The sequence below is a fragment of the Anolis sagrei genome, chromosome 3, assembly GCF_037176765.1.
Source record: "Anolis sagrei isolate rAnoSag1 chromosome 3, rAnoSag1.mat, whole genome shotgun sequence".
In the NCBI taxonomy this organism is placed as follows: Eukaryota; Metazoa; Chordata; class Lepidosauria; order Squamata; family Dactyloidae; genus Anolis; species Anolis sagrei.
Genome location: NC_090023.1, coordinates 272,662,609 through 272,687,064, shown reverse-complemented (window position 1 = coordinate 272,687,064; position 24,456 = coordinate 272,662,609). Strand labels below are relative to the sequence as shown.

The 24,456-nt window shown below is 48.9% G+C and overlaps 1 protein-coding gene across 1 annotated transcript in view; it reads right to left on the bottom strand.

Annotated features, from left to right (window-relative positions):
- The window catches only part of LOC137096601 (IgGFc-binding protein-like), a 154,383-nt gene that overhangs the window by 120,673 nt on the left and 9,254 nt on the right, over positions 1 to 24,456 (bottom strand). The window contains exons 4-12 of the mRNA XM_067466288.1: positions 22,974 to 23,020; positions 21,603 to 21,975; positions 9,275 to 9,424; positions 8,879 to 9,138; positions 8,708 to 8,792; positions 4,817 to 4,879; positions 1,346 to 1,590; positions 953 to 1,236; positions 588 to 859 (exon numbers count right to left, since the gene is read on the bottom strand). Of these exons, the coding sequence (XP_067322389.1) occupies positions 588 to 859; positions 953 to 1,236; positions 1,346 to 1,590; positions 4,817 to 4,879; positions 8,708 to 8,792; positions 8,879 to 9,138; positions 9,275 to 9,424; positions 21,603 to 21,975; positions 22,974 to 23,020 (1,779 nt within the window). The remainder of the gene's footprint in view (positions 1 to 587; positions 860 to 952; positions 1,237 to 1,345; positions 1,591 to 4,816; positions 4,880 to 8,707; positions 8,793 to 8,878; positions 9,139 to 9,274; positions 9,425 to 21,602; positions 21,976 to 22,973; positions 23,021 to 24,456) is intronic.

Here is a 24,456-nt window from a genome sequence, read left to right as displayed (position 1 = left end):
ATTTGCTACTGGGCTCAATTCAAAGTGCTGGCGTTGGCCTATAAAGCCCTAAACGGTTCTGGCCCAAGCTACCTATCCGAACGTAACTCCGCCTATGAACCCACCAGGACTTTACGATCTTCTGGGGAGGCCCTGCTCTCGATCCCGCCTGCATCGCAGGCACGGCTGGCGGGGACGAGGGACAGGGCCTTCTCAGTGGTGGCCCCTCGGCTGTGGAACGCCCTTCCCATGGACATCAGATCAGCCCCCTCGTTAATGGTGTTTCGAAGGAAATTAAAAACCTGGCTATTTGAACAGGCGTTTGGATAAACAGTGCAGTGAATACGATGAATATAGGAAAACGGAATTACGGATGACAAATTGGATCACGATTCTAGTTATGAGACGTTAATGTGTTGTTTATTGATGTGTCATTACTTTGTATACTACGCTGTTAATTGTTTTTAAATATTGTATGTTGTTAGGATTGACTTTTTGCTCTTGTTGTGAACCGCGTTGAGTCGCCTACGGGCTGAGAAACTGCGGTATACAAGCAAAGTAAGTAAATAAATAAATAAATATGCACCATAGACGTTCCCAAGACTTACGGCAGAAGGTGGCATTCCTCCAGGGATCGATGTGGACGCCACGGGACTGGCAGGCATCTGCATAGGACTGGAGGCTCCTGCAAAGGGAGCCCAGGTCTTGCGGCAGAGCACACTGGTCGTAGACGCAGCCATCAAAGTAGACGGATGGGTCCAGGATGCTATGGCAATGTCGGAAGGGCCCTGTTACGTCCAAGAGGAAGCCACAGAAGCGGCTGCTCTGAGCCTCTTCGATCTCGTCCTCTGTGCAGACAGGACTGGACCCTGAAGAACAACTGGGAGGAGAGAGCGACAACATTTACCTGGAGCATGGTAAAAATGGAAGGTCTGGGTGTTGGGTTCATACCTCCCTCATGGACACAACTTACTCTGTGAGGTCGCCAACAAGCCAGCTGTTTCCCAGGCTGGTGGAGTCTGGCTCTAGTTCCCCGCGAGGGTTCAGGAAGTCATCATCGGGGTTGCTGTTGTAGTTGCCACACAAGCCGCACACCTTGCCTCTGTAGATGCTTGAGAGAGTCACTTCCACATGATGGTCTCCATCAAACCTGACCATCAGCCCAAAGATTGTGGTCACCACAGTGTAAAAGCCACTAGGGAAGATTTGCACGAATGGCTCCAGGTCAGAGGGGGCACCACCTTCCTTCCCATTGACCTGGGGAGAGATTCAAGCACATCTGTTGGAGACCTAAGGTGATGGGCTATGTGGGAAGCAAGGAAGGGATGCTATTTGGAATGGGACGCCCTCCCCATTCACCCCGTACCTTCACAGTTCCCCCCTTCTCCAATGTGATCCGGATGCCTTGGACATCCACATCCACGCTCTTGACGTAGGAGACCTGTGTGTTGCCCCCTCGGTGTTCATTGGTGGCTTCCACATTGAACGTGGGCAGAAGGAGGCTATGAGGGCCACAGGGCTGGGAGAGCGTGTAGGTGCAGTTGCCCATGAAGTGGTGGGCTTGCTGGTCAAAGGTGTAGTAGTGGAGGTTTCCTGACACCACGCAGGACTCTGCCAGAGGGAAAGAGAGGGAAAGACACCTCAATTGACTTCTTTTCCCCCCACATCGGTTCTTTTTTATTGAATTTTGCTAGTTGTTCTGGAGTTAGGTACCACCTGTAAAATAACTTGTCAATTTTAATTTCCTTGTCCAGATCTCTTCCCATTCTGCTAAACTGATTGTTGTTGTTCATTCGTTCAGTCGTCTCCGACTCTTCGTGACCTCATGGACCAGCCCACGCCAGAGCTCCCTGTCGGCCGTCACCACCCCCAGGGTCTCCTTCAAGGTCAGTCCAGTCACTTCAAGGATGCCATCCATCCATCTTGCCCTTGGTCGGCCCCTCTTCCTTTTGCCTTCCACTTTCCCCAGCATCATTCCCTTCTCCAGGCTTTGCTGTCTCCTCATGATGTGGCATTCAAAGGACTTCCTCTTTCCCTCTCGTCTCCTTCCCTCCAGTGAGCAGCCGGGCTTTCTTTCCTGGAGGATGGACTGGTTGGATCTTCTCGCAGTCCAAGGCACTCTCAGCACTTTCCTCCAACACCACAGCTCAAAAGCATCTCTCTTCCTTCGCTCAGCCTTCCCGAAGGTCCAGCTCTCACATCCGTAGGTGACTACAGGGAAGACCATGGCTTGGACTAGGCAACGGATCTTGGTTGCCAGTCTGATGTCTCTGCTCTTTACTATTTTATCAAGATTGGACCTTGCTCTCCTCCCAAGAAGGAAGCGTCTTCTGATTTCCTGGCCACAGTCTGCGTCTGCAGTCATCTTTGCACCTAGAAATGCAAACCCTGTCACGGCCTCCACGGTTTCTCCCTCTATTTCCCAGTTTTCAATCATTCTTGTTGCCATAATCTTGGCTTTTTTGATGTTTAGCTGCAACCCGGCTTTTGCGCTTTCTTCTTTCACCTTGATTAGAAGGCTCCTCGGCTCCTCCTCGCTTTCGGCCATCAGAGTGGTGTCATCTGCATATCTGAGGTTGTTAATGTTTCTTCCAGCCATTTTCACCCCAACTTTGTGTTCCTCAAGCCCCGCACATCCTCGCATGGTGTGTTCTGCATACAAGTTAAAAAGGTTGGGTGAGAGGATGCAGCCTTGCCGTACGCCTTTCCCAATCTTGAACCAGTCTCCTGTTCCGCGGTCAGTTCTGACTGTTGCTCCTTGGTCCTTGTCCAGATTCCTCAGGAGAGAGGGAAGGGGGCTTGGGATGCCCATCCCACCAAGAACTTGCCACAATTTATTATGATCCGCTCAGTCCAAGGCTTTAGAGTAGTCAATGAAGCAGAAATAGATGTTTTTCTGAAACTCCCTGCCTTTCTCCATTCTCCAGCGGATATTGGCAATCTGGTCTCTCATTCCTCTGGCTTTTCTAAACCCAGCTTGAACATCTGGCCACTCTCGCTCCACTAAACTCTCGCTAAACTGACCTATATCCCTGGCCCACGTTATTATGTTCTCCTTCACCTGTTCTTTCTCAGTTGAGTATCTGAGTAGTTGCTGGTAAGTTTTAGAATCATAGAATCCTTGAGTTGGAAGAGACCTCATGGGCCATCCAGTCCAACCCCATTCTGCCAAGAAGCAGAAATATTGCATTCAAAGCACCCCTGACAGATGGCCATCCAGCCTCTGTTTCAAAGCCTCCAAACAAGGAGCCTCCACCACACTCCGGGACAGAGAGTTCCACTGCTGAACGGCTCTCACAGTCAGGAAGTTCTTCCTCATGTTCAGATGGAATCTCCTCTCTTGTAGTTTGAAGCCATTGTTCCTTGTCCTTGTTGCAACCCAGATCAGGAAATGAGACCATAAGATTAAATACACCACACTGGACTGTGGGAAAAACAATCTTCTTTATTGATGAAAAATGGTTACAAAAAAAAAAAGGTAAATGCAAAGTCAAAATGCCATAGTAGAAACACAGCATTCAGGAAAATCTCTGAACTTGAGCAAAATTCCAAAAGCCACCATACAAAAACCAGGAACCTTTTAGCTTATCACTAACGTACTTGAAAACTAGAAGCCTCTGGGTATGCAGCCCATGGAACACAGGAAATCTGCCAAGGTACTGCCTCAGTCTAAAACGATGCTTAATCTGGCTAGACAGCCGGGGAGAGGCCCCTTAAACTAAAGAAACTATTTCTTGAAACGCCTCCAGACTTTGAAGCCTCCCTCTCTCGTAATCTATTTGACCTTCGTAGAAACTGCGATTCACTCCTGTTCTTCCAAATCTGTTCTCTTCGGTCCTCATTGGCAAACCCAGGTGTGATTCCCTCTGGAGAGCTATCACTGCTTGATTCCAAAACATTCTCATCAGGAAGTTCAGTTTCACTTTCCCCGCCACTGGCCTCATAATCAATAGTTTCAACACCATCAGGAAAAGATACATGTTCAGAGGCCTGTTCAGTTGCATCAGGAAATACAATTAAAGAATCAGGTTCAGGTTCTGGTTCGCACGGAGGCTGAACCCCAACAGTCCTAGTCTCCAGGGAAGCTGAAAACAAGCTTGCTCCCTCCTCCTCCCTGTGGCTTCCTCTCACATATTTATACATGGCTATCATATCTCCCCTCAGCCTTCTCTTCTTCAGGCTATACATGCCCAGCTCCTTAAGCCGCTCCTCATAGGGCTTGTTCTCCAGACCCTTGATCATTTTAGTCGCCCTCCTCTGGCCACATTCCAGCTTGTCAATATCTCTCTTGAATTGTGGTGCCCAGAATTGGACACAATATTCCAGGTGTGGTCTAACCAAGGCAGAATAAAGCATGGGGAGCATGACTTCCCTGGATCTAGACACTATGCTCCTCTTGATGCAGCCCAAAATCCCATTGGCTTTTTTTGCCGCCACATGACATTTCATTTGATGCTGCTCATGAACTGGTCAAATTACATACAATATCAAATTGAGCCATCTGAGATGTGGCCATTGGTTGAACAAGGAGAGTTTCTATTCTGAGGCATGAAATATCCTCACCGACTTCTCTCCTGGCCTACCATGCTTGCCTCCAACATTGGGGTCAGCCCCACTCCTCTTGGTTACATGGGAAGAATGAAAGAAGGAAGGAAGGGCTTTCCTCCCATGTGCTGGGCATCCCATAAACTCACTAAGAGGCATCCGTTCCTCTCCCAACACCTGGCAACAGCTGGGATCAATTCAACCTTTCCTCAAAGAGGTAATGAATGTGGGAAAAGCATAAGGACTAGATACACAAAACACATCTGAAAGACTACTGTTCTAGAAGACTCACCAAAAGTGGGTGGGACAAAGACGGGTGTTGTGGTCGTCACAGGAGTGGTGGGGATCAGGTGTCCTATGGCAAAAAATTACATTCTGTTATTCATTTCAACCTTTCATCCCACAATATTGTTGGCTAAAATTAAAAAAAAAATAAAAGATTCAGCTGAATGCTGCTTTGTTTTAGTGAACCTGGTGAACTCCATCTTGACAACAGCAGAAGGTTCTCCATGACCTGTTTTCTTTTCTGAGCTTTGCCATTTGTGTTTTGGTAGAAATGCAGTAAATGCAATATTAATGTGTCCCCTGGGACAGTAATAGAAGGATATGGTTACATCCAGTCCTGGATGCTGAGAGCATCCTCTTAGACAACAAACACATTCTAGATACATTATGTGTGCTGGACTATAATTAAAAGTTGCTAATGAGAAATGAAAAGTGACAAGAACTGGGACAGTGATAAACAGAAATGTTTGTAACATTCCTTATGTTAAGAAGGAAGTCAACACAAGCTTCATTTCAGTTTCCTGGCCAGATGTTGACTCTTCTTCATTGGTACAATACAATATGAATGGGTTCCTTAGTAGACAGGTTAAACACCAATAACCCACTTATAAAGATAACATAATGAATAAGTCCAACAAATAGGTAAATTGTGAAACTTAGACTGTTCAATTCACAGTAGTCACAAAATTAAGCAATATGAAATAAGTTCTATACAGTCTTTTAGTGATGTCATTGTATGTTCATGAATCAGCCTCCCACGACCGGTTTCGGCCTTTGCTTTAGGCCTTCTTCGGGTGGTCTGTAATTTTACATACATAAATACATTTTACAATTGTATAGGTTGAACATAATGAAATAGAATGCATTTAGAAATACTTACAACGACATCACTAAAAGACTGTATAGAACTTATTTCATATTGCTTAATTTTGTGACTACTGTGAATTGAACAGTCTAAGTTTCACAATTTACCTATTTGTTGGACTTATTCATTATGTTATCTTTATAAGTGGGTTATTGGTGTTTAACCTGTCTTCTTCATTGGTGCCAACACCAATCAAGAAGAGTCAACATCTGGCCAGGAAACTGAGATGGAGCCAGGATCGAAGACATCTATCATTAACTTACAACTTTGGGACAACATCAGCAGAATATTCCTATAAAAGACTCAGTCTAATAATGCTCAAAGTGTGGCAGACCTGAGGAGTCTGTTCCACCCGCTATGCCCTGCTCCATGGGAAGGAGAGAGATAGTGTACCTATAGAGAGTGGCAGATTTGCACGGGAGCAGTCTGTCACTTTGGGGCTTCTTTCTCAAGGAAAGAGAAAGAAGTGCACCTTTGGAGTCTTAGATTTTGTGCATGGAGTCAGGTTCTGCTGTATGGAAAGCACATATCTAGTCTTTGGCATTGTGCTTAGGGAAAGAAGTTTTGGCATTTCGGTGTTTTGTAGTTTTGGTGTTATGAAACCTTGCCTTGACAGGCTGCAGGAAAGCAGGGTCTGGCCTAACAGGTGCTTCTCCAAGGAGGCAGAATATTTGGATGCATGTGGATGAATGCTTGTACATGTGTGTGAATGCTGAGTGAAAATGTAATTCCCCTTTGGCTGCTTGTTAACCAATATAATTGTAAATCCAATGTAGTTGCATAGAATCTGTCTGTCTGTATGTCCAATGTCATTCTATGTCTAAATGTTTTTCTGTAATCCGATATACCCTCCCACACTGGAAATTGCAATAATAAGAACCTATGCTTTGAAGTTATTGAAAAGTAAGTCATGACACTATCAATAATTGGCATTCCAAAGCACACCCCCAAGCACAAAATATTCTTGTGTTTTCCAATGTATTCCTGATACCTCAACGGACTTGCAAGGAAGGCTAATTCCTACGGGTCTTTGATGTGCCTTTGCTTTCGTTTGCAATTAGTCTTGTTGTGCTGGTATGGCTGTACCAGGAGCTACAACTTTATCTGCTTTGTCTTAAATGTTTGTTTGCAGTCCAAGGTTCCTGGGATTCTGCAGATAGATGGCTTCCTTTGGTTGAAGTCATAGGGCAAGTCACCTGTCCATCATTGTTAAGTTTCGGTTCCGCCCCTTGCTCAGGCCAATTGGGAAGGGAAGGGAGCCAGCACAACAAGACTAGTTGCAAACGAAAGCAAAGGCACATCAAAGACCCGTAGGAATTAGCCTTCCTTGCAAGTCCGTTGAGCTATCAGGAATACATTGGAAAACACAATAGTTAGTCTCAGCAAGGAAAGCTAATGTACAGGACATGTGCAAGCTTCCCCTGTACAAAAGCTTCAACCCTTAAGACTTTCCGGGGGAAAACAGTCCTAAGAGTCTCCAAAGATTTCCAGGAAAACAGCCCTAAGGACCAAAGAACTCCACCTGGAGAACATCTAAGCCTTTACTGGTAGGTCCACTTGGTGCTTCGAGACGCAGTTCGACCCAGTAGCAGAGCCCACATCAGTAAGGGTTAGATTACAGTCAGACTGGGAGAAGTTAAAAAGGGGATTTTCCTTTAAAGTAAAGAAGTTATTGAAGACAGTTGCCTGTCCTTCGTGGGCAAGGAAGTCACCAGTTGCACAAAGCTTGGAAGCATTTGTTTAGCTTTACTGAAGACAAGAGAAATTTCATTAATAAAAGACTTTGTTATACTTCACAAGCCATCTAAAGGTCATTTGTGGTGGAAAACCTCTGAGAACTTCTCCTTGCCCCCCCCCCCCCGGCTTCCCGCTGGGCAAAGGTTGCACGTCCTGTCTTAAAGGAAATTCTTTACAGGCCCAGCGCACAACAGAACAATGTTGTTATTATATGTTGTCGAATGCTTTCATGGCTGGAATCACTGGGTTGCAGAGGCTGAAGATGCCAGGCAGAGATGCAGGTGAAACTTTAGGAGAGAATGCTGCTGCCTCCTGGAACATGTCATACAACCTGAAAAACCTGCAGCAAGATGTTGTTGTTGTTGTTGTTGTACAATGTAAATACTGGAGTTCTGTGTTTGCAAGTCTCTTCTGATGACTCTTATCCCATGCTCTTCTTGGGTCAGAGGAGGTTTGCCTCTGTTTTCCTCTGGAGCTGAGAGAGTGGTCACTTGCCCAAGTTCTCCCCGTGTTTTCCTTGGCTGAGGAAGGATTCAGGTCTGGGTCTCCAGAGCCATAGTCAAACACTGGCTTAAAACATGTCCTTGCCTGACCGGGGAACCTATTGAATGGGAGAAGCTTCTGTCAAAGGGGAGATGTCTTCATGTCCCACTTGGCAACCCTTAATAGATGTTCCCTCCAATCCATCCCTTCAGGCTTCCTCTCTGTCTTCTTCCACCGCAGACCAGCCTCCCGCTCTGGATTTTCCGCTCCGCCAAGCCCAAAGTGAGACGTAAACTGCGATGGCTGCAAGGTGTTTGTAATCTCTGCCAGCTAAGCGGTGGTGCGTGCCATTCTCAGCCGGGTGAAGAGGAAGGGGACCCAAATGCAATGCCTTGCTGCGGCTGGGAAAACGGAGAGATGCATTTTTTGGCCCAAATCCCCATCTCTCTTTGCACTTTTGCTGATCATTTGTGGTGGAAAACCTCTGAGAACTTCTCCTTGGGCCCCCTGGCTTCCCGCTGGGCAAAGGTTGCACATCCTGTTCTAGAGGAAATTCTTTACAGGCCCAGCATGCAACAGAACACTTGTGAACAAGATACCCTTAATTTCACAGAAAATGTTGGCAAATAAAGAGACACAGGTATATTTCAAAGAAAGCCTCCAACTCTGTATTATAAACAGCTAGATGTCCCTCTTGCCACTAGTCATCACCATAAAAGTAGTCTAGGAGCTGGAAAAATTTGAGGTCATGCTCACTCTACTGAAGGGAAGCACCATTTACAACTCTGAAGGATCTCTTCTAAAGTGTCTCACCTGGGCAGTATCCGTCTGTCACGTAAATGTCGTCCACAGCCACGTCACTACGGAAGTCTTCTCCCCGCATGCCTTCCAGGATCATCTAAGGAAAGGTAAGTTCTCCAGTGAGTTCCACATACAGTCAAAACTGCATTTCTGACCAAGCCTGGAACAGACCTCCTCCATTACCTGCAGCCTTCCTGTGTGAGTGATGGAGATTTCTGCTTTCTTCCACCGGTTGCCCTGGTTCCCCGTCTCGGACCAGACCATCTCAGGAGCTCCTCCATCAAGGACCACGTAAACATAGAGGGCCATGGTGCGGGCCACGCCATACATGTGGTACCAGAAGCTGAAGCAACGGGGTCCATCGGAGGTGCAGGTGGGGCTGACCAGGTGGGCCACATCTCCTGGGTTGGCCTCATTGCTCTGCAGGTAGATGAAGTAGCCCTCTGGAAAGGAGAAGATGCCGTCAGCACAAGGGACCTTCAGCAGAATGAGGGGAACAGCTGGTTGGAAGGGAAGGGTTCTCATTTCTGGCTTGAGCAAAGAGGGACAGATCCATTAGTCCCACCCTTCATGGCTTACCTCCTGTGGTGTGGTCAAATGATGGTCCTGTGGTGGAGGAGGAGGTAGGCCCCTTGTGCCGTGTCCAGTCAAAGCTATCAGTGTCTGACTGCATCCAGGAGCAGAAGTCCACCTCAAAGGAGCAGGAGAAGTCACAGGAAGTGGAGGAATCTGAGAAAGGAACAAGATTGGGTTGACCTACGGAAGTTTTAGTCGCCGGCCTACGAGGAGGGCGACTAAAATGATCAAGGGTCTGGAGAACAAGTCCTATGAGGAGCGGCTTAGGGAACTGGGCATGTTTAGCCTGAAGAAGAGAAGGCTGAGAGGAGATATGATAGCCATGTCTAAATATGTGAGAGGAAGCCACAGGGAGGAGGGAGCAAGCTTGTTTTCTGCTTCCCTGGAGACTAGGACGCAATGGAACAATGGCTTCAAACTACAAGAGAGGAGATTCCATCTGAACACGAGGAAGAACTTCCTGACTGTGAGAGCCGTTCAGCAGTGGAACTCTCTGCCCCGGAGTGCAGTGGAGGCTCCTTCTTTGGAAGCTTTTAAGCAGAGGCTGGATGGCCATCTGCCAGGGGTGCTTTGAATGCAATATTCCTGCTTCTTGGCAGAATGGGGTTGGACTGGATGGCCCATGAGGTCTCTTCCAACTCTTGGATTCTATGATTCTATGACCACTCCAGCTCCAACTGTGGTCGAGGAAAGGTCTCCAACCCAGAAAGTGATGATTCCTTTGGACCTCACTTTCCAGTCACTTTCCAGTAAAGCCTATGCAATCAAGGAAGTCATTTCAGTATGCCTTTTCCATTTTCTCTTTCCTCTCCTTCCCCTTTCCAATAGTCTCTGTGGTCCACCTGGCTACTCAAGATGGAAGAGGCAAGCATTGCAATTTATTGTCGAAGGCTTTCATGGCTGGAATCACTGGGTTGTTGTAGGTTTTTTTGGGCTATATGGCCATGGTCTAGAGGCATTCTCTCCTGACGTTTCGCCTGCAACTATGGCAAGCATCCTCAGAGGTAGTGAGGTCTGTTGGAACTAGGAAAATTGGTTTATATATCTGTGGAATGACCAGGGTGGGACAAAGGACTCTTGTCTGCTGGAGCTAGGTGTGAATGTTACAACTGACCACCTTGATTAGCATATAATGGCCTGACAGTGCTTAGAGCAAACTTTTGTTGAGAGGTGATTAGATGTCCTTGTTTGTTTCCTCTCTGTTGCTTTGCTGTTGTAATTTTAGAGTTTTTTTTAATACAGACAAGCAGACAAGAGTCCTTTGCCCCACCTTGGTCATTCCACAGATATATAAACCCTTTTTTCCTAGTTCCAACAGACCTCACTACCTCTGAGGATGCTTGCCATAGATGCAGGCGAAACGTCAGGAGAGAATGCTTCTAGAACATGGCCATATAGCCTGGAAAAACCTACCACAACCAAGCACTGCAATTGATTAGCAGAAGGCTTTCCATGTCTCTCAAGGAACCCAAGGACATTAGAAAGTCTACTTTCCTGAGAAGGACGTGGCTCAGACCTACAGCTTTGACAAAACATTGCCTTTTCTATATTTATCGTGTCATCAGCAACCATTGTTTTACAATTCTAACAGAGCAAAACAAACACAGAGATTAAAAAGAAAAAGAAAAAAAAAACCACACAGATTTTGTAAATTTGGTATTTGGTTAAATGTCCTTTGACCAGTATCTGGCCACTTGGAGTGCCTCTGGGGTTGCCGCAAGAAGGTCCTCCATCGTGCATGTGGCAGGGCTCAGGGTGCATTGCGGCAGGTGGTCTGTGGTTTGTTCTTCTCCGCACTCGCATGCCGAGGATTCCACCCTGTGGCCCCATTTCTTAAGATTGGCTCTGCATCTCGTGGTGCCAGAGCGCAATCTGTTCAGCGCCTTCCAAGTCGCCCAGTCTTCTGTGTGCCCAGGGGGGAGTCTCTCATCTGGTATCACCCATGGATTGAGGTGCTGGGTTTGGGCCTGCCACTTTTGGACTCTCGCTTGCTGGGGTGTTCCAGCGAGTTTCTCTGTAGTTCTAAGAAAACTATGTCTTGATTTAAGTCGTTGACGTGCTGGCTGATACCCAAACAGGGGATGAGCTGGAGATGTCTCTGCCTTGGTCCTTTCACTATTGGCTGCTACTTCCCGGCGGATGTCAGGTGGTGCAATACCGGCTAAGCAGTGTAATTTCTCCAGTGGTGTGGGGCGCAGACACCCCGTGATAATGCGGCATGTCTCATTAAGAGCCACATCCACTGTTTTAGTGTGATGAGATGTGTTCCACACTGGGCATGCATACTCAGCAGCAGAGTAGCATAGCGCAAGGGCAGATGTCTTCACTGTGTCTGGTTGTGATCCCCAGGTTGTGCCAGTCAGCTTTCGTATGATGTTGTTTCTAGCGCCCACTTTTTGTTTGATGTTCAGGCAGTGCTTCTTGTAGGTCAGAGCACGGTCCAGAGTGACTCCCAGGGATTTGGGTGCGCTGCAATGCTCCAGTGGGATTCCTTCCCATATGATCTTCAGAGCTCGGGATGCTTGTGTGTTCTTAAGGTGAAAGGCGCATGTCTGTGTTTTAGATGGATTAGGGATCAGATGGTTTTCCCTGTAATAGGCAGTGAGAGCACCTAGAGCTTCGGAGAGCTTCTGTTCTACCATCTCAAAGCTCCCTGCTTGAGCAGTAATGGCACGATCGTCAGCGTAGATGAAACTCTCTGTCCCTTCTGGCAGTGGCTGAAGCAACCGGAGACGACTTGAAGCATTGCCTTTTCTAGGACCCTATATCCTTTCCTCCCTGTTTGCTTAAGATGTGGAAAATTCAGCCCTAGACCTGGCAGAGAAGTTGGGCTGGCTTTCACGGAAAGCAGGGTCAAGAAAAGTGGCTTTAGTGGGAACTACATACACTGAGGGCCCTTCTACACTGCTCTATATCCCAAGATCTGACCCCAGATTATCTGCTTTACGAGTCTCCACTGCCAAATAATCTGGGATAAGCAGATAATCTGGCATCGGATTCTGAGATCTAGAGATAGTGTGGAAGTGGTCTGTTCACAGGACTCTTCAAGGGATGCATTTTGAGCTGATGGGTTGGTTGCCTTTTCATTCATTAACTAACCATGCAACCTGTTGCTTATCAACGCCTTCGTTAAGATAAGATAGCGAGGGCGATACAAGATCACCAGGAAGATAAAGAGACTGATTGGGTTGTTGTAAGCTGTATGGCCATGGTCTAGAGGCATTCTCTCCTGACATTTTGCCTGGATCTATGGCAAGCATCCTCAGACGTAGTGAGTTCTGTTGGAACTAGGAAAAAGGGTTTATATATCTGTGGAATAACCAGGGTGGGACAAAGGACTCTTGCCTGCTGGAGCTAGGTGGGAATGTTTCAACTGACCTCCTTGATTAGCATATAATGGCCTGACAGTGCCTGGAGCAAACTTTTGTTGAGAGGTAATTAGATGTCCCTGTTTTCTTATGGTCTTTGGCGACCCCTCTGACACCCCCTCGCGACCCCCTCAGGGGTCCCAGCCCCCAGGTTGCGAAAAACTGGCCAATGGTATGTGGCATTATGGTCTGGAAATCTTGACTCATATCATTGAGTCCTGAAGCCAAGCAGTGCTCATAAAAACTGGACTGACCTAGCTCTGTAAACTGTTGAATGTGTTTGCTCCATAAAGAAAAAAAGACCATTGAGATCTAGGACGATTGTTCTAGCCATTTACTACTATTAGCTCTATTAGTAAGCATGTCCTAAATGTTTGATTTATATATGTCACTGTAGCTGGATGTTATTTGGGTATGTCATGAAGGGTGGGGTGCCATCACGGTGATCCCTCCATCTTTTGCAATGCCAGTTGCCATTTCTGGGCAGGCTTTCCCATTTGTTCTGTAAAGAAGATCCTGGGTGTTTCTCAACCTGGGGGTCAGGACCCCTGGGTGAGTCACGAGGGGGTGTCAGAGGGGTCACCAAAGACCACCAGGAAAACACAGTAGTTTCTGTTGGTCATGGGGGTTCTCTGTGGGAAGTTTGGCCCGATTTTGTCGTTGGTGGGGTTCAGAATGCTCTTTGATTGTAGGTGAACTGTTAATCCCAGCAACTACAACTCCCAAATGACAAGGTCTATTTTCCCCAAACTCCACCAGGGTTCACATTTGGGCATATTGAGTATTTGTACCAAGTTTGGTCCAGATCCATCATTGTTTGAGTCTACAGTGCTGTCTGGACGTAGGTGAACTACAACTCCAAAACTCAAGGTCAACGCCCACCAAACCCTTCCAGTATTTTTTCCAGGTCCCTCTTTCTCAATGGTTGTGAAGGTTGGAACAAACACAACCCCCAGTCCAATGGCCTATGTTGAAAGCACAGAGTCTTCCTTTTGATGCCAAAGGACCGGTTTGAAGGCACTTGGGACTCCTCAACGTTGTCCAAGGCAATCTGGACATGAAGTATGAGTCCCAAGGGTAAAAACCTTAGAATTGGTGATGAGAGGGAACTTAATTAAGGGCTTTAGAGCCAAGTCTCTTTCTCACGTCTATCTGATAGAAAGTTTGATGGTAGAATGGAAGGAAACTCTGCCCTGCTCTCTAGGAAGAGGTGAGACCAAACAATTGAGCTGAGGGAGCAACATAACTGGTGCAAACAACATTGATTGACAGCTATAAATAACCAATTAATCCAACTATATATTTACAGGGTAAAAAGGCAAAATCTGGCATGATACAACAGTTCAAATCTTGCAACTTACAGTTCTACATATAGGTGGCACCACTTGCGCCGTCACAAAGAAGGACTACATCCACTTTCTGGGTGTCTTATCTTGGAGTGGTAGAATCCTAAAATTAGAAGACACCCCAAGGGCTGTCTAGTTCAACATCTTTCTGCCATGCCAAAATGCACCATCCAAGCCCTCCTGACAGATGGCCATCGAGCCTCCGCTTTAAAGCCTCCAGAGAAGGTAGGCCACTCCACTGGATTCCCAGGTAAAAACAAATGCCACGTTTGAGCAGCTGCAACCATCATAAGTGCTTCCTAATGTTGAGGTGGAATATCTTTTCCAGGTCCAGAATCCATTTCTTCATTGTGTCCCAGTCTCCAAAGTATTAAAAACAATTTTTCTCTTTTCTCCTCAATGGGAACTCCTTCCAAATATTTAGACCTGGTTCTCATCTGTCATTCTCTCAGCCTTCTCTTTTCCAAGCTAAACATCCCCAGCTTCCTAAGCTGCTCCTTGGAGGGATGCATCGTTTCCAAACCTTAGACCCTTTCTGTCTCCCTCCTCTGGACACCTTCTCGGCCATATCCATGTCTTGAATTGTTTTGCCCAGAATGCGGTGCAAAGTTAGGATTCCAAGGGAGGCCTGACCAAAGCAGGACAGAGAACTGCTAGGTTGGCAGAAGCTGGGGCTGATAGCTGAAGCTCATGCTGCTCCCTGGATTTGAACCTGTGACCTTTTGGTCAACAAGCTCAGTGTGCTGGTACATCTGTACCAGGAACTCCAATTCTGTTTGCTTTGCATTAAATGTTTGTTTGCAATCCTAGGCTTGGGATTTTGCAGCAGGTTGGCTTCCTGTTATAGTTTGCAATTATAGGGCAAGCCACCTGTCAATTATCGTTAGGTTCCCTGGTCCCGTTTTGCAATTTTTGAGTTTTGCAGGGAATAGGAGCCTTTTTGAGTCAGTTCTCACAGAGAAGCCTTTCGCACAGGACATAAAACAAGGAGCTCCTGTAGAAAGCTTCGTCTTCTACAGCTTGGCCGGGGTTATACAGCCCTACAGCTTGGCCGGGAAGAAAAGGCCCACAGCTTGGCTGAGGATTTTGCAGCCTTACAGCTCCTTTATGAGGGACTTCAGCCAGCTATCACCGAAACCTGAACTCCTTCTTTTCCCCTGGAAGTCTACAAAGCTCTGCTTGGTAAGGGTCGCTCGCGGAAGCCAGACGCAGTTGGTACCGGGTGCAGGGACTCCACGCCAACAGAGGCAAGTTCAGACTGCCCAGTTAAGGATTTCCCCATTACTTAGTATGTTAGTTGTTAGGCGATCCCTCGTTGGACGAGTAAGATGGTCTTCCATCATGGGTTTCCTTGTGGGTCCGCATGTGGCTGTGGAGCCCTATTCTTGCTCTGCATCTTCTTCCGCAGTGAGGGCATTGGTTTCCAGGTGGAAGGCGGTCCCAGTTGGGGTTGGCTTGACGCGCCTTCCTCCTGGCACGCTTCTCTCTTTCACCCTCCACTCGTGCCTCCTCGAATTCTGCAGCACTGCTGGTCACAGCTGACCTCCAGCTGGAGAGCTCAAGGGCCAGGGCCTCCCAGTTCTTAGTGTCTATGCCAGAGTTTTTAAGGTTGGCTTTGAGCCCATCTTTAAATCTCTTTTCCTGTCCACCAACATTCCGTTTTCCGTTCTTGAGTTCGGAGTAGAGCAACTGCTTTGGGAGACGGTGGTCAGGCATCCGGACAACGTGGCCTGTCCAGCGGAGTTGATGTTGGAGGACCATTGCTTCAATGCTGGTGGTCTTTGCTTCCTCCAGCACACTGACGTTTGTCCGCTTGTCTTCCCAGGAGATTTGCAGGATTTTCCGGAGGCAGCGCTGATGGAATCGTTCCAAGAGCTGCATGTGACGTCTGTAGACAGTCCACGTCTCACAGGCATATAGCAGGGTTAGGAGGACAATAGCTTTATAGACAAGCACCTTAGTATCCCTACGGATGTCCTGGTCCTCAAACACTCTCTGCTTCATTCGGGAAAATGCTGCACTTGCAGAGCTCAGGCGGTGTTGGATTTCCCCATTACTTAGTATACAGTTATGAAGATAGTGCCTGTTCCCAGTGAACAAGACTGCAAGAGCCAATAGACTGTGAAGAAAGCTTGAAAGTACCTGTTTGTTTTCATCAAACAGGTACTCCTCTGTACTCCTAAAGAACTTTGTTGGACTTAAGCCTCTACAGAACTTTGTTTTGGGGAGGTCCAAGGGCCTTTAATCTGAGCCAGCCCAGGCGTCCCGTTGGGCACACAGAATTTATGTCCTGCCTACAGTCATATGCACAGGCCCAGCGTGCGACAGCACACTCAGCATCTTCCAACTCTAGGATTCTATGTGCTCCTGCTGAGCTCTACTTGGGAGAAATGATGCAAACCCACTGCTCCGCTCACGGACTTCCGCCTTTCCTTGAGGGGCAAAATCCAGCTGATCCAGCTGATCGCAGAGGGTTTGCCTTCAGTCATAAATGGTCTAACTTTGACTGAGGAGCCGGCCTATTCACCAGAGAAGTATGTTAATGGGGGAGGCAGGGCAAGACTCACTTGTGTTATTTCAGCCTCTTAGGGTTGAGGTTTCCCCAAAACCAATCACTTCCTTGGCCCTTGTTTTGCAGCCCCCAGAGCAATGGAAGGGGGATCCCCAGCTCTGACAGAGCCCACTCCCTCCATTCCTCTCCCAGCGCCTGCTCATCCACACTTAAGATGGATTGGTATTGAAAAGGGCACAATCACCGCTCCCCGATTCCTTCAAAAGCTTTCACCATATGTCTCTGCAATTTTTCCACATATGTGTATGTGTGTATGGAGCCCCCAGTGGCACAGTGGGTTAAGCCGCTGAGCTGCTGAACTTGCTGACCAAAAGGTCAGTGGTTCAAATCTAGGGAGAGGGATGAGCTCCTGCTGTCAGCCCCAGCTTCTGCCAACCTAGCAGTTAGAAAACATGCAAATATGAGTAGATTAGTAGGTGTATATATATATATATGGAGCTCCCAGTGGCGCAGCAGGTTAAACTGCTGAGCTGCTGAACTTGCTGACCAAATCTGGGGAGCGGTTCAAATCTGGGGAGCGGGATGAGCTTCCGCTGTCAGCCTCAGCTTCTTCCAACCTAGCAGTTTGAAAATATGCAAATATGAGTAGATCAGTAGGTATAAATATATATGGAACCCCCAGTGGCACAGTGGGTTAAACCACTGACCTTCTGAACTTGCTGACCGAAAGGTCGGTGGCTCGAATCTGGGGAGCGGGGTGAGCATCTGGTGTCAGCCCCAGCTTCAACTAACCTAGCAGTCTGAAAACATGCAAATGTGAGTAGACCAATAGGTACTGCTCTAGTGGGAAGTTAAGGGTGCTTCATGCAGTCATGCTGGCCACATGACCTAGGAGGCGACTATGGACAATGCCGGCTCTTTGGCTTATTATTATTATTATTTTATTATTACTTGCACTTATTTACCGCCACTCTCAGCCCAGGGGGCGACTCGTGGCGGTGAACAACAACATAGAAAAGACAATTTACAGTAATCAGAACAATACATAACATGCTACTACTACTTGACATATACTTATACTAAAAATCCGCTTCGTCATATCATGGGTCATAGTCAGTCTCATAGTCGTGGTCCATTCCGGTCATCATTGCCAAGATATAGCACTCAGTTAAAGGCCAACTCGAAGAGCCATGTTTTCAGGCTCTTACGAAAGGCCATAAGGGAGGGCGCCTGTCTAACTTCAGCAGGGAGGGTGTTCCACAGCCGGGGGGCCACCACCGAGAAGGCCCGCTCTCTCGTCCCCGCCAGGCGTGCCTGTGAGGCAGACGGGATCGAGAGAAGGGCCTCCCCGGATGATCTCAAGGTCCTCGTGGGCTCGTAGGCCAAGATGCGGTCTGCAAGGTATTTTGGGCCGGAACCGTTTAGGGCTTTGTAGGATAGTACCAGCACCTTAAATTGGGCCCGGTAGCAAATCGGCAGCCAGTGGAGCTGGGACAGCAGGGGCGTTGTGTGCTCCCTACGCCCTGCTCCTGTTAACAACATGGCTGCCGCGCGCTGGACTAGCTGGAGCTTCCGGGCCATTTTCAAGGGCAGCCCCACGTAGAGAGCGTTGCAGTAGTCGAGGCGGGATGTGACCAAAGCGTGTACCACCGTGGCCAAGTCAGACTTCCCAAGATACGGGCGCAGCTGGCGCACGAGCCTGAGCTGTGCAAATGCTCCCCTGGTCACCGCCGAAACCTGGGGATCCAGGCTCAGCGACGAGTCCAGGGTCACACCCAAGCTGCGAACCTGCGCCTTCAAGGGGAGTGCGACCCCGTCCAGCACAGGCTGTAACCCTATACCCTGTTCGGCCTTGCGACTGACCAGGAGTACCTCTGTCTTGTCTGGATTTAATTTCAGTTTGTTCGCCCTCATCCAGACCATTACAGCGGCCAGGCACCGGTTCAGGACTTCGACGGCCTCCTTAGTAGCAGGTGGGAAGGAGTGACAGAGTTGGACATCATCTGCGTACAGATGACACCGCACCCCGAAACTCCGGATGATCTCACCCAGCGGCTTCATGTAGATGTTAAACAGCATGGGGGACAGGATGGAGCCCTGAGGAACCCCACAGGTCAACGGCTGTGGAGTTGAACAGGAGTCCCCCAATAACACCTTCTGGGTACGGCCCTCCAGAAATGACCGGAGCCACTGCAAAGCAGTGCCCCCGAGACCCATCTCTGCAAGGCGCCCCAGAAGAATACCGTGGTCGACGGTATCGAAGGCCGCTGAGAGGTCCAGGAGCACCAACAGGGACACACTCCCCCTGTCTAGCTCCCGGCGCAGATCATCGACTAAGGCGACCAAGACCGTCTCGGTACCATGTCCCGGTCTGAAACCAGACTGTGCCGGATCCAGATAATCCGTGTCTCTCAAGAATACCTGGAGTTGTGAGGCCACCACGCTTTCCATGACTTTGCCCAAGTAGGGAAGATTGGAAACAGGCCGAAAGTTTTCGAATTTGGTGGGGTCCAGTGATGGCTTCTTCAACAGCGGCTTTATAATAGCCTGTTTTAGGCTCGCTGGAATCTTGCCTTCCCGAAGGGAGGCATTCACCACCACCGTTACCCACTCAGCCAATCCCCCTCTGGCCTCCTTCAGAAGCCAGGATGGGCAGGGGTCTAGGATGGACGTGGTGGGCCTCATTCCTCCAAGTATCTTGTCCACATCCTCGGGCTTCACAAACTGAAAAGAATCCAACAAAATAGGACAAGCAGGTGCTTGTGTCACATCCACAGAGACTGCACTTAATGTGGCGTCCAGCTCAGAGCGGATCAAAGCGACTTTGTCTGCAAAGAACCGAGCAAATGCTTCACAGCGCGTGACCGAATTGTCAGGGCTCCCACCTGAGGTAGGGGGAGTTAAAAGACCTCTGACAATCCGAAACAGCTCCGCCGGATGGTTCTTTGCAGACGCAATAGTAGCCGCAAAGAAAGTTTTCTTTGCGGCTTTTATTGCCGCGGCATATGCCCTTAGAAAGGACACAAACCGTGTTCGATTTGGCTCGCTTGGGTCCGAGCGCCACACGCTCTCTAGTACCCTCTTCCTTCGCTTCATCGCTGCCAGCTCCTCAGTGAACCAAGGGGCTGGTTTAGCTCGGTTACTCGAGAGGGGACGTTCCGGAGCGATCCTGTCAATTGCCCTGGTCATCTCCCCATTCCAGAGAGCGACCAAGGCCTCGACATGGTCACCTACCGAGGTGGCGGGAAAATCCCCAAGAGCCGTCAGGAATCCATTCGGATCCATAAGCCTCCTGGGGCGGACCTTCTTAATGGGTCCTCCACCTCTGCAGAGGTTAGGGGGCGCAGTGAGCCTAAATCTGATCAAGAAGTGGTCGGTCCATGGCAACGGAGAGATAGACAGCTCCTCCACACCGCCACCCTGCTCCCATCCCTGGCAGAAGACCAAGTCCAATGTGTGTCCAGCACAGTGGGTGGGGCCAGTTATCCGTTGGGACAGCCCCATGGTTGCCATGGCGGACATGAAGTCCTGAGCCGCTCCTGTGAGGGTTGCCTCGGCATGGATGTTGAAGTCCCCCAGCACAAGGAGCTGTTGGGACTCCACCGCCAGGCTCGAGACCACCCCCGCTAGCTCAGGTAGGGAGACTGTAGTGCAGCGAGGTGGACGGTACACTAGCAGAATCCCTATTCTGTCCCGGTCACCCACCCTCAGGTGGACGCATTCAAAATTTGTGGTCTGCGGGATGGGGCTCCTGGTCAGATGGATGGAATCTCTATAGACCACTGCGACCCCGCCTCCCCGTCCTCCGGCTCTTGGTTGGTGTTGCACGGAGAAACCTGGAGGGCAAAGCTGGGAGAGATTTACGCCCCCAGCTTCATCCAACCAGGTCTCCGTGATGCACGCCAGATCTGCCCGCTCCTCCAGGATTAAATCCTGGATCCAGGTCGTTTTTCCGTTGACAGATCTGGCGTTCAACAACACCACCTTCAAGCCGGAGGGTCCGCTCACCTGGTTACACCAATTTACCTTAGGAGACCGATTGGGGGTTGTTAATATGGATAAGCGTTCCGAATTAGGCCGAATTTGAGGTCTCCTTTTTCCGCATCTCCTCCTTCCCACCACGACCTCTATGGGGGCCCCTCGGCTAGTGGAAGACCTCCCCCCCTCCATGCCGCCATCCATAGTCAAGAAATTGCTTTCTACTTTGCTCGTTGTTAGATTTTTTGGTTCTTGCCAACATCCTCTCTCCCCCTCCCCCTCCCTCCCTATCCCATTTTCGTTCGCAGGCTCCAACCCACCTCCTTTTTTGCCCCCTCCGCTACACAGAAGTAACAGGGACAGTACATAAATGGGGATGGGGAACCACATGGATAGCAGCAATACAGATGGTGGTGGTGTTCCAGCCACACCAATGGGCTAGATCTTAAAGTGCAAGTTTTTAAATGCAGCCCTGTCTATAGTAGTATTTAATCAACAGCAGACACTACGTGCTCTCGGGCACAATCATAAAGTGCTAGGTCTAAAGTGCTCTATTCGACAATAATTAAAGTGCGGCACGGAGGGATGGGGAAGGGGCGAAAGTGCTGGTGCAATCTAGCAGCAGGCGGCAGGCGCCTAAAGTGCTCTATTATGTTCTCACCATATTGGTACAAATGACAACCAGGAATATACTAAGTTGGTAGTATATATTACCCTCCAATGGGGATGAAAGTGATGGCAAATTAGTTAACTATTGATATGATCCCCGGTGGAATCTTTAGGCGGTTGGTATACAAGCGGATGGGGCTTCCGGAGGTGACAACTCAGCGGTGGGCAGCACAGATGGTCAATCAAACTCTCATTCAGTATGTATCAATATAGGGGCTGGCTTAAAGGTCTATTAAGGCTAGCACCAAAGGTCTACACACTACTGAGGCCAGCACAAGAGGTCTACACAATATTAAGGCACATACAAAGGTTCTACACAATATTAGTCAACGCTGAAAAGATGAAACTCTAGAAGATCCAGCAGTGGTGGCAAAGGTGAAATCTAGCAGCAATGACAAGGCGGCGGGCCAAATGGTGGTGGCCGCGATGGAAGGCGGCAGCGATGGCCCAGCGGCGGCCCAGCAGCTGCAGCGGTAGCGATGGAAAGGCGGCGATGGTGAGGCGAGGCGCCAAGATGGCGGCCGCAACAGCCGCGGCGTTCACCGTGCCCTGGCTTGGCCCAACGGCCCCAGCGGTGGACTGGTCGCAGCAGCGGCAGCGATGGTGAAGGCGGGGTGCCAAGATGGTGGCCTCAGCGGCCGCGACGCTCTCCGTGGCCCAGCAGTGGTCCGGTCGTACCGGCGGCGGTGAGGGGACGGCGGCGGCGATGGAGAAGCGGGACGCCCTGGCTCGGCCCTGGCCCCAGCGGTGGTCCGGTCGCAGCGGCAGCGGTGAAGGGACGGCGGCGGTAATGGAAAAGTGAGACGCAAGATGGCGGCCGCAGATGTAGAGCTTTATAGATGTAGAGCTTTATAGATGCTGAGTCACACCCCACTGGAGGAGGCCTGGGCTGCTGGCTACTCACAAGGAGTCCTGGGAGCAGGCTGGAGATCTTTATTGCCCCTTCACAGCAAGCACAGCAGACTCAGTCCCTGGCAGGCCTGTGGACTCAGCTTTATAGATGTAGAGGCCCCTTGCAGATTGCTGAGTCACACCCCACTGGAGGAGGCTTAGAAATGCAGATGATCACCAGTGTCCCAGAGTTGGACATAACTAGACTTAATGCAAGGGGAAAACTATACCACACACACACACACACATACACACATGTCCTGTATGAAATCTTGAGTGACCAGATTTAAGAGACCTTTTATGGTTGCGTCCTAAACATCCCAGTCAATCTTGGAAATCCCAAGCGCTATCTGTGTTATTTCAGAGGAAGGAACCACCAAAACTTGGAGGCACAGACACTGATCTTGGAAACTAACTAGAGTCAGCCTTCATTAGAACTTGGATGGGAGATCACCATCAATATTCCAGGTGCCATAGACTCTACTTCAGAGGAAGGGCCTGGCCAAGCCACCCCTGTGTACTCCTTGCAAAGAAAACCCTACAAAATTCACTGGGTCACCATAAGTCAACAGGTAACTGGAAGGCACAGGCTTCAAGTTGAATCGGGTGCTGCTTGTTGCTTCATTGCATGGAAAGCAAGGCAAAAGTATGATAGCTGGTATCCACTGCTGGTAGTGCTACTCTGGTTGCGCAACACGGCTCTGAATTAGAGAAGGGAACACTTGCGCGAGACAGCGCACTGAGTGAGAGACATAGATGTGGCAGGATAACAGTGAAGTAATGTAAGAGTGACTGGATTTGATCACTGCTCGTATTTCTCCCCTCCTTTCTATGTTTCCTTCCAATGCAACAACGTTTAGGAACATGTTTGCATACGATCTCCGGATAGCCTACACCAGTATGCTTGGCTGCCCCACCCCTTCCCATTTCTGAATTACCTTGTCGACTCTGTCGTAGTTGCGTCTCTCACTGCATGCAGTCTTCTCTAATTCAGAGCCACGTTATGCAACCAGCGTTGCACTACCAGCACTGGGTCCCAGCTATCATACTTTTGCCGAAAGCAACACCTCGGGTACTTCATCACACTAGAGAATAAATCCACTTTAAATCCGGCTTCTGCCACCTGCAGATCTTCCCTGGTGATAGTCCCTTTTCTACCCAACCAGAAGGAGCCCTTTCTGGTTGTCAGTCTGACCACTCTAAAGGCTAGCAACATATTCTCTCAGGAGGCACAATTTACTTTCTGCTGGGAAGTAGCAACAAATAGTGAAAGCACCAAGGCAGGGACATCTCTGGCCCATCCCCTGTTCCGATATTGGCCAGCATGCCAATGATTTAAATCAAGAAATAGTTTTCTAAGATCTACAGAGACTTGCTGGAACACCTCAGCAAACAAGAGTCCAAAAGTGGCAGGCCAAAACCCAGAACTTCAATCCATGGCTGATACCAAATTAAATCATAGAATCATAGAATCAAAGAGTTGGAAGAGACCTCCTGGTCCATCCAGTCCAACCCCATTCTGCCAAGAAGCAGGAATATTGCATTCAAATCACCCCTGACAGATGGCCATCCAGCCTCTGTTTAAAAGCTTCCAAAGAAGGAGCCTCCACCACACTCCGGGGCAGAGAGTTCCACTGCTAAACGGCTCTCACAGTCAGGAAGTTCTTCCTCATGTTCAGATGGAATCTCCTCTCTTGCAGTTTGAAGCCATTGTTCCATTGCGTCCTAGTCTCCAGGGAAGCAGAAAACAAGTTTGTGTCCTGGGCACACAGAAGACTGGGTGACTTGGAAGGCGCTGAACAGACTGCGCTCCAGCACCACGAGATGCAGAGCCAACCTTAAGAAATGAGTCCACATCAGTAAGAGCACCTAAAGTTTGGGAGAGATTCTGTTCGACTGTTTCAAAGCGGTGATGCTTGAGCGGTGATGGCACGATCATCAGCATAGATGAAACTCTCTGCGCTCTGGCACCACAAGATGCAGAGCCAACTTTAAGAAATGGGGCCACAAAGTGGAGTCCACAATAGTAAGAACACCTAAAGTTCGGGAAGGATTCTGTTCAACTGTTTCAATGCGGTTATGCTTGAGCAGTGATGGCACGATCATCAGCATAGATGAAACTCTCTGCGCTCTGGCACCACGAGATGCAGAGCCAACTTTAAGAAATGGGGCCACAAAGTGGAGTCCACAATAGTAAGAACACCTAAAGTTCGGGAAGGATTCTGTTCAACTGTTTCAATGCGGTTATGCTTGAGCAGTGATGGCACGATCATCAGCATAGATGAAACTCTCTGCGCTCTGGCACCACAAGATGCAGAGCCAACTTTAAGAAATGGGGCCACAAAGTGGAGTCCACAATAGTAAGAACACCTAAAGTTCGGGAAGGATTCTGTTCAACTGTTTCAATGCGGTTATGCTTGA